At 46.9% G+C, this 18,339-nt stretch overlaps 1 protein-coding gene and 1 long non-coding RNA gene across 10 annotated transcripts in view; one reads left to right on the forward strand and one right to left on the reverse strand.

Annotated features, from left to right (window-relative positions):
* The first annotated feature begins 7,341 nt into the window (after positions 1–7,341).
* LOC127392835 (uncharacterized) lies at positions 7,342–17,547 on the forward strand. The gene is made up of 3 exons (XR_007891346.1): positions 7,342–7,488; positions 15,036–15,113; positions 16,153–17,547. It is a non-coding gene; the product is annotated as an uncharacterized LOC127392835 (long non-coding RNA).
* The window catches only part of CASZ1 (castor zinc finger 1), a 198,130-nt gene continuing 192,209 nt past the window's right edge, over positions 12,419–18,339 (reverse strand). For 7 of the 9 annotated variants that reach the window (XM_051637228.1, XM_051637223.1, XM_051637224.1 and 4 more), the window contains 2 exons: positions 17,516–17,803; positions 12,420–14,148 (listed from right to left, as the gene is read on the reverse strand). In XM_051637228.1, the coding sequence (XP_051493188.1) occupies positions 12,899–14,148; positions 17,516–17,803 (1,538 nt within the window). In that variant the 3' untranslated portion in view covers positions 12,420–12,898. Of the gene's footprint in view, positions 14,149–17,515; positions 17,804–18,339 lie in introns of all 9 variants that reach the window. The other 2 variants (XM_051637229.1, XM_051637230.1) reach the window with 2 other exon arrangements.

Consider the following 18,339-nt stretch of genomic DNA (forward strand, 5'->3'; position numbering starts at 1 on the left):
CAAAATATTTTACTTATAAGTGTGCCTCAGTTGCCACATGTGATGGTAAAAGATACTGGCTGGTAAAAAGAGCAGTGTGACAAAAACAAGTTGCAGAGAAAGCCAACTTTGGGATCCAGGTTTCATGCCAGGACCTGCAACTCACACAAAAACCCAACCCCTGTGAGCTTCTGTGTCCTGGAGGGAGAGCCCCAGCCCCCACTGCTGGCTGTGCAGGGGTGAGAGCTGGCCAGGCTGCAGCCCCCTGCCCAGCTGCAGCCACTCTCCTCAACAGCCTGGGCTGCACAGCTGGGTGAGAGGAGCTGCACAGCCCCCTGATCAGCCTTCATTAGGGCACCTGCTCTGCCTTGGAGGCAGACATTTTAGACTTGGTTCTTGCTTATTGCAACTTGGGATCTTCTGGCAAGTAAGTGCTTTTTAATAATTATTTTCTCTCGATTTTGTCTGTGATAGAGTGGGGGAACTGGCTGCATAGCCAGTGGTTACATCACCCTGGTCTGGGGTTTGTGAGGAGTTGCCAGGTCTATCCTGATGTGTACTGGTGGAAAGAAGCAAGGGGTGCTGCCTGGGGCAGGGAGGGGGCTGTGGAAAATCCCAGTCTGTGTCTACTTAGTTGTTTTCGTTTCCAGTGCCTGCTACAGAAATTGAGGCTGCCTTTGCTTTTCCTTTGGTGGGGCAGTGTGATTCCTGGGGAAAACAAAGGCTGGACAGCAGGTCTGGAGTAGCTTTCTGTTGCAAACCGTTTGTGTTAAGGTCTTCATGCTTGATTAGACCCTCCACAGCCAGGAGGTTGTGGAGAGCATTAAGTGTTTCCCAAGGGCTTTGGTGACAGGAAGCTTTGGAAGGTCTCTTCTATGTGGTGGTGCTTTAGGTTAAGCACTAACTTTATCTAGTAGTGATCCTGTGAACCAAAAACTGGCACTGAGCTTGAGGGAGAGTTGTGCAGCCTGGACTTGAACTCCTGTGCCATTGGGTTGTATGCAAGTGCAAAGCAAGAGAGGACCTTGGCTTCCAGGGATTGAAAACATAAATAAAGGGATGCTGTGAGGTGAAACATGGGAAATTATTTACTTAAGGGTACAGGAGAGAGCTTCCAGTTTTCTTCATTTTCCCTTTTATTGTCTTATCTCCAGACCATGCTGCTTCCTCAGGAGTCAGCTTCTGTAGACCCCTTTACAGCTGTGTCCACTTACTGTGCTGATGAAAGGCTGGTTTTATCACTATGTGTGCTCTCAAAAAATGAAATAAAGTAATGGAAGTGTACCTAAGGTGGATTTGGGGCTATTGGGGAGGAGGGAAGATGGAGGGCAGGGCCCAACTCCTTCACTTGCTGTGCAGTAGAAGCTCTGAACTGCATACTTGTAGATTGAGGGACTGGCATGGTCTCTCCCAGCTCAGGGAAAAAAACAATCCCATCCCCAAAAGGGAGCAAGCACTAACCTAATAAAGGCACCAGCTGGACGAAGGGAAAACCAGCTCTTTGGAAAAAAAAAAAAAACCAAACACAACCTCCTTTCATTAGAAAAATAATATATTTCATCCAAATAAGGTAAAAATATTTGAAATGGGGCAGAAGTGAGCACTAGACAGCATCTGTCAGGCCCTTTCTGAAAAGGGGAAGATTATTAAACTCAAATACAATTTATTTTTGTAAAGTGTCTTTCAGACTAAAAATCTCTCTAGATTCTTTGCAAGGACTGCTCAGGGGTTACTTACAGCATGGAGCATCTTAGAACACCCTTGTTTTCCCACCAAGTCCTTCTTTTCTGCATCTGCTGAAGGATTTAACCCATCAGGATATTTTTTTCTTCTATATTTGTGCAAATAATGATAGATGGTTTATGATGCTGGCTGCAAGAACAGGCCTGAGGAGGAATGTGGGGGCATCTGACGTTTTATTATTTTCTGTTTTAGTAAAATAACTTTTCTGTAGGACTGTGTCTCCTGAGTGAGAAGGTGATTGGCTGGACAGGGCTGATTCAGAGGTTCTACAACTAGCCTACTTGTTGCCTATTTTTCATTTTGTGTCTGTCACTTTGCCAGCCTGCTTGTCTGTCTCTCAGCCACTTTGTCTGCTTGGCATGTCTGTTTGGTTCAGCATCCCTCTTGTTGATTCTTCAGTCTTCGTCATGCCTGCCTGTCTCCTCATGCCTAATTTTCCTTTTTCTAACACTTCAGGAGCAGACTGCTTCCAACTTTATCCCCCACTACCGAGGTTTTATCTGTGTGGAGCTAGAGTAACACCTCTTTAAAATTAATTTATTTAATTGATTCAATTAAACCAGGGCAAATTCTTGGGTTGACATTCTCCCATCTCTTTGAATAGATTTGCTTTACTTCAGCAGTTTCAGCTGATACCTGCATGCACAAAGGACTGTGCTGAACTGCTGTAGCTTTCCTGTGTAGTTGAACTATTTGTTGCTTCCTGCCCTCTTAGAGTGTCAACAGTAGAGTTCAGCTTTTCATGCCCATTTGCCTGCTTACTTGTATGTTTCTGTATCTCTGCATTGCTGTGCAGTAATGTCAGTGCTTCCACTGTGGCAGCAGCACGTTGGGGGTGTGAGATGGAGGTTGGAGCTCCCTCGTGCCTCACAGCCTCTTCTGTTCCCCAGGATGAGCTAAGGTGCAGCCTGATGTTTGACTGGGACTGGAACATCACACTGGCAGCTGTTTCTTACTGCCTTTTTTTCCCAACTCTAAACACCACTAGCAGAGTCTGCTAATTTGTGTGAAACAGGGAAGCCCAGTGGGTGTCCCTCCCTGCTCTCTGGAGAGGCAGCAGCTGTGGGGACCCCCCTCTGCCCAGCTGGCTGTGTCTGGCCAGGGTGAGCCACAGAGCCCGAGTGGTTGGGGTTGGAAGGGAACTCTTAAGATCATCTTGTCCAGCCCCCCTGCTGCTAGAGCAGGATTGCCTACAGCAGATCACCCAGGAACACGTGCAGATGGGTTTGGAGTGTCTCCAGAGGAGACTCCAGGGTGCAGGGCACAAGCAGGTGGATACAGTGCTGCCTCCAGCCGCTTGCCTTCCATCTTGTGGGCCCTGCTGGCTCTAGCTGAGATGTGATCTGCAGGGTTGGGGCCTGAATGAGCAAGATTGCTTCCCTATGAGGGGCTCTCCAACTTGCTTTGGCCACGGATCAAATGGCTTTGTTTTCTCCTCAATGTTTAGGACTGCAGAGCTCTGATGTTTAGGCAGAGCTTGGCTGTGGCCTGGGATCATAGGAGGGTCCTGGGGTCTGTTGGTGACAGCAAGGGCTAGGGGCAAATGCTGTTGGTAGTTGGCTTCACAGCATGAGCACAAGGCAGCACCCTGCCCTGTGGGAAGGGAAGGGGGCAGGGAAAGGCTCAGTCTGCCTGTCAGATAAATCTTCATCTGTTTACTTAAATCCTCAGTGTTTCTTCATTTGTTTGTTTAAGAGTTTCCCTGCCAAAAAAGAGCAAAAGGCAGGAGGGAAGCTGTCTCTCTTGGCCACCCCTCCTCAGGATGGGTCTGGGGCACCTCAGGAGCAAGAGCAGGATTAGGGGCCAGAGCACCTCGCCTGCCCTGGGTAAGGTGAAGGGATCTGCCTCAGGAGGGGCCGTGTTCCTATCTTCTGGGCAAGTACTTGGCCCTTGGGGGGTAAGATGCATGTTAGGGACTCTAGTGAGACTACTTAGTGCTCCAGTGAAGAACTTGTAATCTCTCCTTACCCCTACTGTACCTACAAATGCTGTTCAGTGCTTTCCTCTTTGCCCTCACCCCTTTGCCACCAGAGTTAAGTGGTATCAGCTTTCAGCAAAGTTTGTTCAAGACAGCAGAGACCCGAAAAGGAAGGGATTCCTGCCTGAATTTTGGATTTCCACATAATGGTGTCTGCAACAGAAGGATACAAAAGCATCTTGCCTCTCCTTACCTTTTTATAGATACCCATAAAATATACCAGGTACAGAAAATATCACACGTGCAGTTCCTTCCCTTGTTGAACTCTGACACTGCTGTGCTTTCCTTGTCCCCACAAATACAATGCAAACCTGTATATTTTGCTCTAGCTATGCTTGTGCAAGCCTTGTGTGCAGATATTCATGTGTGCTCTCATTCTTTCCTAGTTTGGTCTTATTAAGATATATTCTGCCTTGATTTGTAAAGACAGAAATTACGTATTTGTGTGTGCACACGTGTCTGAAACTCCACAAACATGCCCAACAATCTACGTGCTTTTGCTGTTTGGAATAGGTACAAGCTGCTCATTGACTTTCAGGGAAGTCTTTAAAGTTCATGTTCCCCTTGAAGATGATGGGAGACTTAATTGTCATGTTTGAAAGCTTCAGTCTTCTCTGCAGAGTGCATGCAGATTGGGGGGAGGAGGAGATACTGGGTTATAGCTCCTCTTCTTCCCTTTCCTCAAGAGCTTCTTCCTTAGAATGGCTTCCAACCATCTTCAAAAAAGGCACCTGAAGATTTGTGAAGACACTTTGTGCAATAGCCCAGAAGTGCAAACGTAAAACTCAGCTGTGACACAAGCAGTTGATGCAGTCTGTGTGTACCATGTAGCAGGATTGCTGGTTCAGAACCTTACTTGGAAGGGGCTGGTGCAGAACTGTGAAAGAAATTTTAGAGGTCAAATGAAGGTCTTGGCTTTAAACATTTGGTCCAAACACTCTTGTTCACTTCTGTGTCATAATACTTCTTTCTTGCTTTGTCTTATTATGTCTGATTCCCAGTGAATTTCTGCCCCCCCCCCCCCCCCCCCCCCCGAAATCTCAAGGCATTTATTACCTCTTAGTTGTTACCTATTAATGGCTAGTTTCTATCGTAACTGAGCCACATGGACAGTACCAAAAGCTTGCTAAATTAATACTTTGTCCATTGTGTGAATGTTTTTTCCCTTTTTTTAATCTGTGTTCTGTCTAAAATTCTACTTCTGGTCTCTTGTCTTGTTACAGGGAGGGAGGATGTGTTAGAATAACTCTTGCTAGCAGTCTCCAGTCCTGTTGCTCTGCTATGCTAAAATCCTGCCCAATTCCAAACTTGATTCTATAATTCAGAGATAAAAGATTGGCTTCTTTAACAGAAGGGCCTATTTAGGCCTATTTCCCTAACAAGTCTCCAGGTCTTTCTTAATGTCATTAAGCCTTAGGAAGCCAGTGTTGAGTATTGGTCCTTGCAAGCTGTAAATTATGCCCAGTGTGTGTTGTGTGTCCTAACAGCTGCTTTTCCCCTGTACCAGTAAGCATCAGAGTTCTGAATTTCCTTCTCTCTGGTGTAGCAGGCATTGTGCTGGAGTCAGACTTGTTTTACTGCATTCTGCACTCTGCTGAGCAAGCCATGAGGAGTGTTTTGCTGGGCATGTGCACCAGCTCTGCACATCTGATGGGTGGCTCAGGGGTGCCTGACACCCACTGCGCTGCATCCCAGGCTTCCAAGGTCGTCTCCATGAAATAGCTGCTTGACTGAAGGGGAGTTGAGTTCGGAGGCACCAAGAGCTTGTGAGAAAGATTCCTGCAAATAAAATGAATGCCCAGCACAATATAAAAACGGTTCCTTGTGGGTCTGGAACATAAGGAGAGGTGTAACCCAAAGTATTATTTCCCTAGTAATCTCTAAATATACCCTTGCTAGACTGTCAGTGAGAGGCACTTGGATGATCGCCTGAGCCACTGTGATGGTTATTACCTTCCTTTCCAGCCAACAATGATAATCTGCTGTCCTTATTTCTGTCCTTTTGGCCCTTATGGCTCATACAAGGACAGGTCTCCGTGTGCTAAGGCTGGACTAGTCATGTTTGGTTAATGACATCTAAAAACCAGGATGACTGGCAGCAGCAACAGAACCATCTGCTCTCCCGTTCTGTGTCCTGGAATACCTTGAATGCTGCTTGTTTATGTTTGAGGCCACTGAACTTTTGCTGCCTCTATTGATTTAAAGTCTTGAATTGTTCAGAGTGGGAAAGCAGGTCTCCTCTGTGTGAGTTTTGTTTGGGCTGGTGCCAAGGGATACTACTGCTGTGGGCGCTTGTGTTGGTGGGTGCTGCAGAAGACCTGGTATTGTGCTGGAATGTGAAGTGCCAGTGTTGTATGTAAAACAGGCAGTATAGGGTAACTGTAGGGTCTTGCACTCTCAAGAAGATGCTGTTCAGGGGTATGGTGTGCATAATCAGTGTAACAGCAGCTGCAACTGCCCCGATTTTGTCCGGGTGCGAGGACAGGCAGCCTTGCTTAGTGTTGCTGCTTCCCATGACTCACCTCAGGGCTGGGTGCAGAGCTGCAGTGTCACCAGTTGAAAGAGCTTGGAATGCAATAGTGAGGCTTTGATTTGCTCAGTTTGCAGCTTCTCCTGTGACTTAGTAATTCTTTTATGAAGTGGAGGCAGAGTTCCACAGAGAGCGGACAAGTTCCAGCAAGAGCTTTAAAGCAGCATGTTGTGTTGTGTCCCCTGTCCCCCCACCCCTGGAAACACAGCCGTGTAGATACCCCGTGTGCTGTGGGCAGAGCTCCAGTGAGAACACACCTTGGTGCTCCAAGGTGCATGTTCAGATAATGACATCTGAGAACAGGATGGCTGGGAGGTGCAGCAGAGCAATGAGGGGGCTTTGAACGAGAGGAGTCTAATCCTCTCTGCTAATACAGAGGCAGCTGCCACCAATGCATCAGGCTTGGGAAGAGCTGCTTTGCTGCTCCTGGGTTCTCTGACAGGTGGCAGAGAGGCATAGAGACCTGGCTGCTTCAAAATGGTAGAGGAAGGGCCACACAGGAGGGCATTTCTTTGGTTTTCCCCATCCCCAACAGCACTGTGGCAGGGCAGGTGTCAGAGCAGTGTTTCGCGCCAGTGTCTAGAAGTTCACCTGCTTGGCCTTTTCAGGGAGGCAGCTGGATGGGTGCTGGTCTGTGCGCAGCCTTTGTGCCTCACCAGTGAAAGAATAACTGTGGGCAGGGTGGAGGCTGTGGGGGCAACACAGAGGCAGCTCTTCTGCAGAGCTGTTGTGAGATACAAACATGTTTCCCTGAGGCACTCTAGGCCATATGCTGACATTGGGCTCCCACTGAGAGGTTTCTCAGGGGCAGGTTGTTACCTGGCAGACACCACAAGGGCAGTTGCTTTAGAGCACATGAAGTGATGTGAACAGTGCCCCCCTTCCCCCAAAATAACTTGCTTAATTCCTTGTAAAATGGCATCTACTGCCTGATCCCCACCTGTGTTGTCCAGAGCAGGGATGCTGGTGATGAAACCCTGTTCTAGACCCACCTCTGGTGTGGCAATGCCCAGGCCTGGGATGAGTCTTGAATTAGAGAATGCTGGGGACAAGCTGTATTGAGTGTGCAGTGGTTTTACCTAATTTCTTGTTCCTTTACAGTCAGAACTCTTGACTGCTGGATCAGTTGTCCTCCAGTAGTGCTGCAACCATGGCTGCCAGGACAGCTTCCTGCTGGAAAGATTGGCTCATCCCAGATGGCAGTTCTGTACTTCGCAGGCACGTGGTGTGTACAAGGTTTGGCACCCAGAGTGACCAGGTAAGGAATGCTTGCTTTCAGAGCGTTGATGTGTGCCATACAGCTTTGTGTGTTCTTGCTAAGATCTGTCAAAATATGTGCCTTCAACACTGCAGTTTAGCGGTGATCAGTAGATTAATTAGCCCCCACCCCTTGTATGCAGACAGGGTGGTTCATTCATGCTCATCTCTCCTTTGTTAGGGTGACAGTCAAACAGCTACTGATGTAGTGGGCTTGGAATGTCATGGTAAGGTTTCTGGTGGGGTACAGCAAGCACAGCTCCACCATGGATCCCAGTCTAGCACCCTGAGTGTGTGCAGGCCAAAGTAGGAAGGGCAGGCAGAACGTGAGTGGTCACAGCTCTGACTCCAGGTCCCATTTTAGTAAAGATTTAAGCATCACTTCTACTGGGGGCCCCGATGAGTCATTCAAATAAACCTACAGATCTGCTTAAAAAGCTGGAGGTCAGAGCCCACATACAGAGAACTTGGCTCCTCCTGCACTTACCACCTTAGGGCTGGTGCTAAAACAGTGGCTGCTAAAAGGGGTGCAGGGCCATTACTAGGACTGCAGTGCTTGGAAAAAACCCAAACTGCTCCAAGATGTGTTAGCTCTTAAAAAAAAAAAAAAAGATACACCAGCTCCTCACTCAAGAAGACAACTTGATCACTTAAAACTTTGGGGTTTTTTTTCCAGTTTTTATTGAGTGAAAATGTCAAACCTTGCATCAGTCATGCAAAAAAAAAAAATCAAATAAATAAAACACATATATTAAATTTCTAATAGCACTAAATTCAAGTGGAAAAATATTCAGTTCTTAATAACGCAGGTGCTGAAGAGACCAGATTCAAGTAAATCAGAGCACACCATCCTGTTTAGGGTGTTTTTTTTTTCACTTTCTGCATTTTTGTCTCAAAACCTATATATATATCTATATATCTATATATATGTATATACATATAGATATATACACACACACATATATATATGTGCATACATATTATTTTTATATTTATATATATACACATACATATTTATAAAACATTAAAAAGAGCATTGGTGGTTCAAGCATTTATTTTCCCCCCTCCCCCATGGAAAGAAAAAAACCCAACAAAACAACCAACAGAACAAAAAAATTACACATTTAAAATTCAAAATGAGCTAGCAATGGCTTATAGTCCTAGTGTGCAATATGGATATTACAAAAGGCTAGAATCCTCCCTCTTTGTCTTTTTTTTTCATTTTTGTTTTTTAAAGGTTTTTTTTTTTTTGCTACATTGGAAAATTTTTTTAATTTTTTTTTTTTTCTTTACAAAATTCCTTCCACACATACTTTAATCCAGTTGAGTTTGTGGCTAGAATGAACCATCTAGTCAATAGTTTTTTTGCTCTTCAGCAGTGAATGGTAGCAGAATCAGGAGGGACCATCTCAAGGTTTATTCTGTTTGGTTTTGATCTTGTTTTGGACAGGATAGTTCCTCTCTCCTTTTCCCCCCCTCATACAGTTAGTTGAATCTCCCTCTCTTTCTCTGGTCATTCTTTTAAGCACGTATTTCAATAGTATTGTCTTAACAGTCCTATTGATATGAGAGCTCGAAGTGAAACAAACACCTCGCTGGAACGGGGGGCTCGGTGCCGCTGAGGCCTTTGCTCAGAAAAGCACTTAAGCTCAGGCTTCACCCCATGCCTGGCCCAAAAGTGTCTGCTTAAGGGTTTTGCTGAATTAAAGCCTCAGCACGGCAGATTAAAAAGATGGGTTTATCTTCCTTGTTGTTGTGAAAAGAGACACAGTAAGAGCTTTGCAGAACCAAGACTTGGCGAAGGGCGAGCAAGCGGCGCTCTGGGGCAGGGCTGGGTGCTGGGGGCCCTGGCTGGGAGGCAGGAGGCCACTGGCCCAGGGGGGCTCTGCCCTCCACTGGGTCAGGCCCAGCTGGGCTGTCACAGTTGGCTGTGCCAGCTCCCGGGGAAGAGGAGAGAAGTCTGGGTGAAAGGCTGAGATGTCAGGGAGAAGTAGGGTGCCTTGGGGGAGAAAATGGTGTGCATAGATAAACACAGGCCCTCCGGCAGGCTCGGTCACACAGGACGTGTGGAACAGGGTCCCTTCCAGGCCATCCCGTGCGCCTGCACTGGCCACACCTGCCCAGGGCTGCCTCCCGGGCTGTGCACTGCATCCAGCACCCCAGGGTAGGGTGAGCAGAGCTGCTGGTCCAGCCTTTACCCCTGTTCTCCACACACTTGGGCTTTCTCCCAGCATTGTGCAGCGATTCGGTCAGTGGAGTCTGGTGAGGTATGAACAGGGAGAGGTAGAACCAGCAGCCTCCCCCGCCTGCCATGTTAACAGTGCTCCCAGGCAGGTGCCATGTACCCCTGCAGGATGCTGCAGTGAAGGCAGTGGGCTTGATCCTGCTCCCACAAAAGTCACTGATCCACATCGTGTTGATTTCAATGGTACAATATAAACACATCTGTTTTGCAAGATGTGTCTTGTGTTACATCCGAGGATTCCTCTTGGAGCCCATCACCATACTATCTAAGTAGCTGAATATGGGAAAAATGTACAAGTGTAGAACCTACAGCAAATGTTGTTACAGTAACATTTTTTTTGCCCCATCCCATTTCTAGAAATTCCAGGGCCTCATTCCCTCACTCTGCCCCAGGAACGTGAGCTTCATTATTTTCAAGAATTGGGTTGTGCTAGAAAACACACAGTTGAGGGCAGGGAATATACCAAACAAAACAAAAACAAACAAAAAAATAAAACCCTATAAAAATAAAAGCCACACAAATAGCTGATAGAGGAAAAGAACTCCAAAGAATTAAATAAACTACAAACTAGTAATAACAATATTTCATTTTGTTTTCTTTTCATTTGTTTCACCTCTACAAAATTCAAGTTAGAATTCAGAATCGTGCAGCTCCGGTCAGTGCTAGGAGTGTGAAGTCAGCCTCAAACTGTAGCATGAAGGCCCCCTCCCCTGCCACCCCTTACAAACACCACATTGAAGGAAAAAACAAACAAACAAATAAAAACCCATGAAAAAAGGAAAAAAAAAAAGAAAAAAGAAAAAAAAAATTGCACACAATTACCATATCTAAGGGCTATCCAGAAGGCAGATGACCCCCCACATCCCCCTGGCATCGGTGGTTTCTCTTTTGTTCTATATATAGGAGTAACCTTTACAGGAAAAATACTGTACAACTTTTTTTTTGTGTCTTTCCTTTTGAAACATTACTGGACATTCTGTCCCCACAATTACACAGCTGAGCTGCTTGTTTATAAATCAGACCTGATCTGCACCAGTTCCTTAGGGAAATAATTAAAAAAAAAAAAGCAACCTAAACTTCTTGAGGCCTTTATCTGTTCAGGGTGAAAACAAATTACCAGGATCCCTCAGAGCTGAAGTGCTCATGGAGTGTGTGGGGAGGGGGTGCCTGCATCACGGTAGAAAAATAATTAGTTGGTTTTTGTTTGTTTTTTTTAAAAAGAGACAAACATCAGACACAAAGAACCTTTTGCTAGGCTGGTATACTTACAAACTGGCATTGAAATAACTATTATCAGCATTAATTCATACAGCTAGTCGTTCTGGAGCCTGGGCGTGTGTAGACGCCTTCTCTCTGGGACTCTGGCAAGGATTTGGGGGTCAAACAGCTACTGTCTCACCTGTCAGAGTCCAGGACAGTATTCTGTAGTGTGTGTTCCCGGACTGGGCTAGGAAAAAAGAGCAGGGAAGAGCCTGGAACCAGGGGAAAGCCCAGCCTTCTGGAGGGGGCAGGTCTCCCTGCAGTATTGCTGCATTTCCTTGCTCCTTGCCCAAGCTATGAGCCCTACTTGTCAGAATTTATCAGCATGGACCCAGAAATGCTCTAATTCTTAGCTGGACTATGTCCTGGCCTCAGCTGGCATCTGCCCCAGCTTGAGTGCTCTGTGCTGTGCAAGCTGCAGCAGCCTCATATTCTGTAGCTGCAAAAAACTGGCTGGGCCAATAGCTACAGAGGAGCTGCAGGACAGTGTTGTTTCCCCCTCCCCACCCCAGTGCTGAGCAAGAGAGACCCCCCCTCCCTGTTCTGAGTGAGGTATCCCACAGGGGCATCCTGAATGTCTGCCTGCCTTCTCCCTTTTCAGTGGTGCCTTCACCCGTCCCACAAGTCACATGCAGAAAGACAGACCTGCCCATGCCCAGTGCAAGGCTGGGGATGAGGGCTTGGGGAGCAGGGACATACCTGTCCTTGTACAACTGCTTGGTTCAGAGAGCAAGAAGTAGTTTCAAGGCTGCTTTAGTGGCTGGGACGCTCTTCTGTGAGCACAGTGCTCCTTGTGCTGCACCATGGGACAGAGTGTGTCAGCTCACAACCTCCTGAGATGGGGATACTGAAGCACCACAAAAACGCCTCACCCTCAACAGAGAGGAAGCACCTGGGGGTTGGGATGAGATGGAACTGGATGGGAGATTAACCCCCGTCCTCCAGTGTGACAGACCCTTTAACTGCCTGCTGTTCTTCCCACATTACTTCAGCTAAATCCCTACAGGCAGAAGAGCAGGGATGAGAGGTGTCCTACAAAGAAAGTGTAGACTGATAAAGTTTTACAATATAAATAGCATTCAAAATTATTATCATTAACAGTGAAAAGGATCTGGAAGAACAGAGGAGTGTCCCATTCCCACCCCCTGCTCATTCATTAATGCGTCCTCATTTCTGTGACAATAAATACCCACTCCCACCCCTGCTGTCTGATGCCATTCATTTAATGCTGGAGAAAGAAGGGGGGAGGGGTGGAGAGAGAGAGAGCACCCACCCCTCACCCCCTCCTTCCCACTGGCAAAAGCTGAGCTAGTTGTCTTTGTGACACCAATTCCTTGAATTTTATATATATATATGTGTGTGTGTGTATACATTATATATATATAGAGAGAGACACACACACAAATATATAGTTCTAGAAGTCATTACCTGTTGTTCCCACCCACCCCCCTCCAAGAAGTGGAGATTATTATTAATATCGTACAACTGAAAACATGGAAAAATAAAACCCAGAAAGAAAAACGGGGGGATAGAGCCCCACCCATAACAAAGGGTCCCCAGATGGGCACAGGCCCCACGCACCATGCCAGGAGCAAGGAAAAGCGGCTGGTACCCTCAAGGTTCATGTCCATATAACAGGGTATTTTTTGCTGCATCCTGCCCCTCTGTTCCATGATCTGCAGAATGAAGGGATGCAGCACCAGTCCTGCTGCCAACCTGTCTCTCTTTTGGGGCCTGCTCAGGAGCATGGACTTCCTTCTCTCCTTCCTCTCTCTCTCTTGTGTGTGTGTGGCACAGAGTTTGTTTTTCACTTGCTATCCCGATCTTTGTTCTTGCCTCATATGGGGTCCTCTTAGTAATTCTGTGTAAGAGCAAAACCAAACCACTGCCACTGTTGTCTCTGAGATTAAGGAGAAGCTGCTGGGGCAATGGTAGAGGCTGGGGCAGCAGCTGGAGCTGGAGCAGGAGTTGGGGCTGGAGTAAGGGCTGGCTCGCTCTGTGGCCTGGAAGCATCACCCTGGTCTGTGGAAGAAGCAGCCTCCTCTGGTTCTCCATCTTCTTTAGTGGCCAGGCCCTCAGGGTCAGGCAGCGATTCTTCAGAATCTGTGTTCAAGTCTTCCTCTTCATCCTCCTCCTCGTCATCGTCATCATCATCCTCCTCTTCATCATCTTCCTCTTCTTCATTCATCTCCTCCTCATCATCCTCTTCATCCTCCTGGGAAGAATCATCCTCATCTTCCACATCACCAGAGCCAGATGCCACCGCGCCCATCTCCTGAGGTGCGGTCCCGGCTCTGCTCGGTGAAGGACCTTCAGTGACTTCTGACTGCTTCTTGCTGAGGTCCAGGGAATCATTGAGGCCCACACCAGCCGCATTCTGCAGGAAGAAGAGGGAGCTGTTGTTGTCAGTGCTGAGGTTGAGGGAGCTGTCCAGGTTGATGGAAGAGTTCTGGATGTCATACTCGAGAGTGGAGTGGGCAAGGCCCTCAGGGCCAGGGGAGATGGCAGGAAGCTCTCCTCGCTCCTGCTTCTCGTGTTTGCGCTTGTGCGAGTCCATTTGTGACATGCCCACCACCGTGTGTTTGCAGCCAGGGTAGGTGCAATGGAAGTGGGAGCACTTGAGTTTGTACTTGCAGTCAGGCACCTCGCAGTCCACGCTTGAGCTGAACTGGCAGAAGCCAGCAGCGCTGATGACGTCCTGCTTGCCGTGGTGCTTGCGGTGGGCTGTCACCTTGGTGCTGTCAGTGCAGCGGAAGCCACAGCGCAGACAGTGGAAGTGTGTGCTATTGCCAGAGAACTGACAGTCTGGGAAGTTGCAGCTCAGTGAAGACTTGAACCGCTTGAAATCATCCAACACCAGGTTGTCCACGCGATCGTGGTGCTGGGCGTGCTTGTACATGTGGGTGCGGCCGCAGAACTTGTAGCCGCAATTCTCCCTGGTGCAGTGGTAGTGGGTAACCTTGAGAGAGAATTGGCAGCTGGAGTCCTTGCAGTCCTCGTAGAGGTCATAGCGCCGAAATCCCTCCAGCATCATCCCCTCATCCAGCATCTTGCGCGAGGACGCGGTCTTGCGGCGCTTGCCAAAGGGGGACATGTCCTCAATAATCCAGAAGCGCTTTTTGGCCCCTGAGGCAGTTGGCATAGTGATGGTATTCCCTGAGGAGAGAAAGTGAAGAGTGGTGTTGCTGACAGCCAGGTCTCTCCTCATCTCCTAACATCCTGGCAAGCTCTGCATTTGCCGAGACACCAGGCTGCAACTGGTCCCACCCAGCAGCTCATCCCTCAGGCTCTACAGAAGCCAGAACTCTGGGATCGTGAGCTGGCTGATGCCTGCTGGAGGTGGCCTTCTCCATTTCCTTGTCTATAATTACTGCTCTGCTGTATTGATATTGTCCAAATGCTACCTGTTGCTTCTCTGGTTTGCTGCTGTTTCTCCTGCTCCTTAGTTAATTTCTAGTTCTGTTTTCCTCAAATCAAAATTGAATACAGAGGAGCTGCTTTTTCCAGTCCAAGACTGAGGTGGTTTACTGTAGTTCACTGGGGCTGAAGTGGAAAAAGAGTTTAAGTAAGTCTGCTAAAACCTGGTACATGCATGCTGGTGCCCCCTGTCCCAGCAATTCAGTTGCCAAGGACAGGCAGGAAGGGAAGGAAGATCCCGTGTGTGATTAAAACTGCAAGGGGGGGAATTTATAGAAATAGGATGGACTTTGGCCAGGAGACTGCACCATCCCTCACTGTAATGTGCCTACATATTACGATGAGTGCACTTAGAAAGACAGATGGACAGATGTTCAATGGAGCTAATTCTCATCATCACTAGCCAGTGGACTCTGAGAGAAAATACCAGTTCTACAGCTTTCCCTGGGGTCTCAAAAATCACATGATGCCCCTAGTAAATAAAGAGCCCTCATCTATCTTCCACTTTCATTCACAGGGCCAGCATCACTGGCTAGTGCTCATGTCCCCTGGGATCAAGCTGACATCAAGGACTCGACCTCATTATATCTATTAACTTTTCTTTCTTCACTGCTTGCTATTTCCAGAATGAAACCACAGGCTCCAGTATCAACACGCAGCACAGACAAGGTTGGAAAAAAGAATTTCGCACCAGGTGCAGAACTGTGAGTGTAACTGGAAATTACAGCTTGCAACTAAACCATACTTTTCTTTCCTTTTTTTTTTTTTTTTTTAAAATGATTTTCTTTTTTTTTTTGCCTCTCTTCATGCTCAAACTGCCATCCTCTTTAAACAGAGGCATGATGTGGGACATGTACTGCCTGGGGCCTGAGAATCCAGAGCAGCCTGCATCCCTGTCTAGGAGACTGAAGAAACAATCATCTATTTGACTGTTGTAGAATTATTTCTTTTCCTGGCTGGTAAGCAAGCACTAAAAGTGAGACCTGCTATTTCTGCCATGTCTGGCCCAATCACTGAAGGGAGCTCCAAAAGTTGAGCTGGCAGTCTATTGGAAGCTACAAGTCCATGGCAGTGGTAGCAGCCACCTCATCTCCAGCCTGGTTTGCATGGCTGGGCTACACAGATTGCAAGATAAGCAAAGAACAAAAAATTTTTCCACACCCATTTGTTACGTGGCACTTTTGCTCAGACTGCAAATAGGGCCACCAGCTTGGGGCTTCCTTGGTGAGACCACCTTCATGACAGGTAGCTGGTGGAAAATGCACATTAAGGCTCATTTAACCAGCTACTAGTGAAAGAATAACTTTCTGTCACTGTAGATTTTAAATTAGCAAGCTCTTAGCTATAGAATCTGTGACCAATTACTCTCTGCTCCCCACCCCCAGAGACATCTGGGATTGTAAAATCTGGTTCTCCACTTCCAGGCGACCGGTGTCAGGGCACTGCTGTCTGGACAAATCACTGCTATCCAGACAATCATTACTCCTTTTCAAAAATAAAAAATAAAAATTCCTGCCAAACCATCAAGTCTTTGATCATCAGCATGAATGCTCATCTTGTCTGTCTTCAGACAGGAATATGGGAGAAGCCATCTTAAGGGAAAGGCTCTGGATGGGAAATGTGGGAAATAAGTAGAATTTAAATGTTACCTGTTTTAACCTCAGTGTATCTGCCCAGCTGTTACACCAGCTCAAACAAATGGACTTAGGACTTTAGTTACACCAATTTTGTTTTCTCTTACAGGGAAAGTTTCACAGCAAGGGTATGAAAAAGAGAGCTGATAACCTGGTACCCTCCTTCAGCCACCACAGTGTCCAGTCCCCAGCACCCAACTGAAGATCACAAGCCTCAACAGATTTAATCCCAAGCAAATCCCCATGGTAAGTGCCTGCCTCAGGCTTGTCTTTTCAACTACTAGTAATGCAGTCACCAAACCATACACAGGTAAAACGAAAAGAAACTTGAAAAAACAGAATTAGAGGAAAGCACAGCACAAAGGTAAGATTTGTCAGGTTGCATGCAAAACAGTTTAAAAAAAAAAAAGGTAAAAATATTGTTCCTTGTGTATTATGGTCACTGGAAAAAAACTCCTCTGGACAGGGCAAGGATTCCTCTCCTGCTGAGTCCCATGAGAAAAACCTGTGAATTTCCAAGTGGAATTGGTCCTCCAGCCATACTCCAACCAGTTACCTTAGATTTGCACATGACTAAAACTGGTAGTAAGAATGACTGGGACATTTGTAGGCTGCCAGAATCCTCTTAAGTGTGAACTTTAAGCACAAATATGCTCTTAATTAACTAGAAAGGAGCTGGGAGTTGGGAAAAGAAGCCAAAACTGAGACACACCCTAAAAAACGTTCCCAGCTGGAATAAGAATCCCCAGCCCGAGACATCTCTGATCTTAGTCACACATGGGAAACATGGCAGCTTAAAACTAAAAATCTAGATGTATTTTTTGCAGCTGTTAAGAGCAGATGTAAATAACAGTGAGTGTGAGAAACAGCCTGAGCTGTCTGATGTCATCAGTGACACTGAGGGTGCTTCACTCTGTCACTTGTGCTGGGGAGAGCAGCCCTGAATTTTATGGCTTTGTCTATGAATAGGAAGCAGTGAAGCTTACAAGATCTATAAAAATATGGGAGCTTGGTACCTGGTCAGACATTTACCTGCTGAGATGTGTGCAGCAGCCTATGGTGGCACTAGGCTGGTGGCTGGAAGATCTGAACAAGAATTCCAAGTCCCACTAATGCTACATGAGCTCAAGTTTGCTTTATGGCCACCCTGCTGTTATCAAAAGGCTGAAAGTGCTTTTTAACTATGGTTTTTGTTAAGATTTTTCTCATAGTTGGAATTGGTGGAAATTGCTCTTGGGTATCTGAATGTCTCTCCATGATTTGCTGTGGTTTTTGGTCACCCTTCTCAGCTGTGGTTACTGGTCAGCAGACAAATGGTGTAGGCATGGACAGGCCTTTGGATAAAGTTACGTAAGACACAGGGTGACATATGCTTTGTTACTGACCCAGAGGTGCAGAGAAAAAATGTGGGCAGGGTGAGTGGGGAAGGAGATGGGCACAGGACACTAAGAGAGAAAGCAAAGAAGTGTTACCTGCTGCATCCTGAACTAAGGGAACGTCACTTTTTACTGGAGTTGGAGTGGCAATGATGGGCGCAAACCCAGCGGTGCTGGCGGCAGGCATGACAATGCCCCTGCTGGATCCAAGAGTGGCACTGAGCAGAGAGTATGAGAGACAAGATGGAGAAAAAAGATAGGGGAGGGTGGGAAGGGGAGACCTAAGCAGGGCTTGTGAGAAAGATGGAGGCAGAGATGGTGGTTGAGGTTGTGGTGCAGTGTGGGTAGCGTCATCAGCAGCAGCAGTAGAAGGAACCAGGCAGCCTGGAGAATGTGGAGAGAAAAAAAAAAAAGCAGAAAAAAAAGGAAAACCAAACAAAAACAAAACAACAAAACAAACAAACAAACAAAAAAACAAACAAAAGAACTGAAATGAGAACCCAAGAGTAGAAGCAATATGGTGAAATGGAAAATACATTCACAAATGTATGAAACAGAACTGTAACAGAGAAGAAACAGAAGGTGAGGAACTGACAGCATCAGGAAGAGGATGGCTGTCTCTGCAGATGGTAAGGTGGCTTTAGTGGCATAGGGAAACAGTCACAGGCTTTCAGACTGAAATTCCTGCTTGTTTGGTCCTTGTTCATTTATATGGTGTCAGCTTGTACCCACTAATAGCTGTAAGGCTGGTCTTACACTCTGGGTGGGTGGAGTTACTGACTGGCTGGAGAGCACAGGGGGCATTTCCCAGAAGTGTGTGACTTGGGCCAGACAGTGATTGACACTGGAGAGAGGGCCAGGAACCACTGTCCCACCAGAGCTCTCTAGAGGAGCTTCAACATCCTGGGGCAGCCACTGCC

This window comes from Apus apus, chromosome 20 (genome assembly GCF_020740795.1).
Source record: "Apus apus isolate bApuApu2 chromosome 20, bApuApu2.pri.cur, whole genome shotgun sequence".
In the NCBI taxonomy this organism is placed as follows: Eukaryota; Metazoa; Chordata; class Aves; order Apodiformes; family Apodidae; genus Apus; species Apus apus.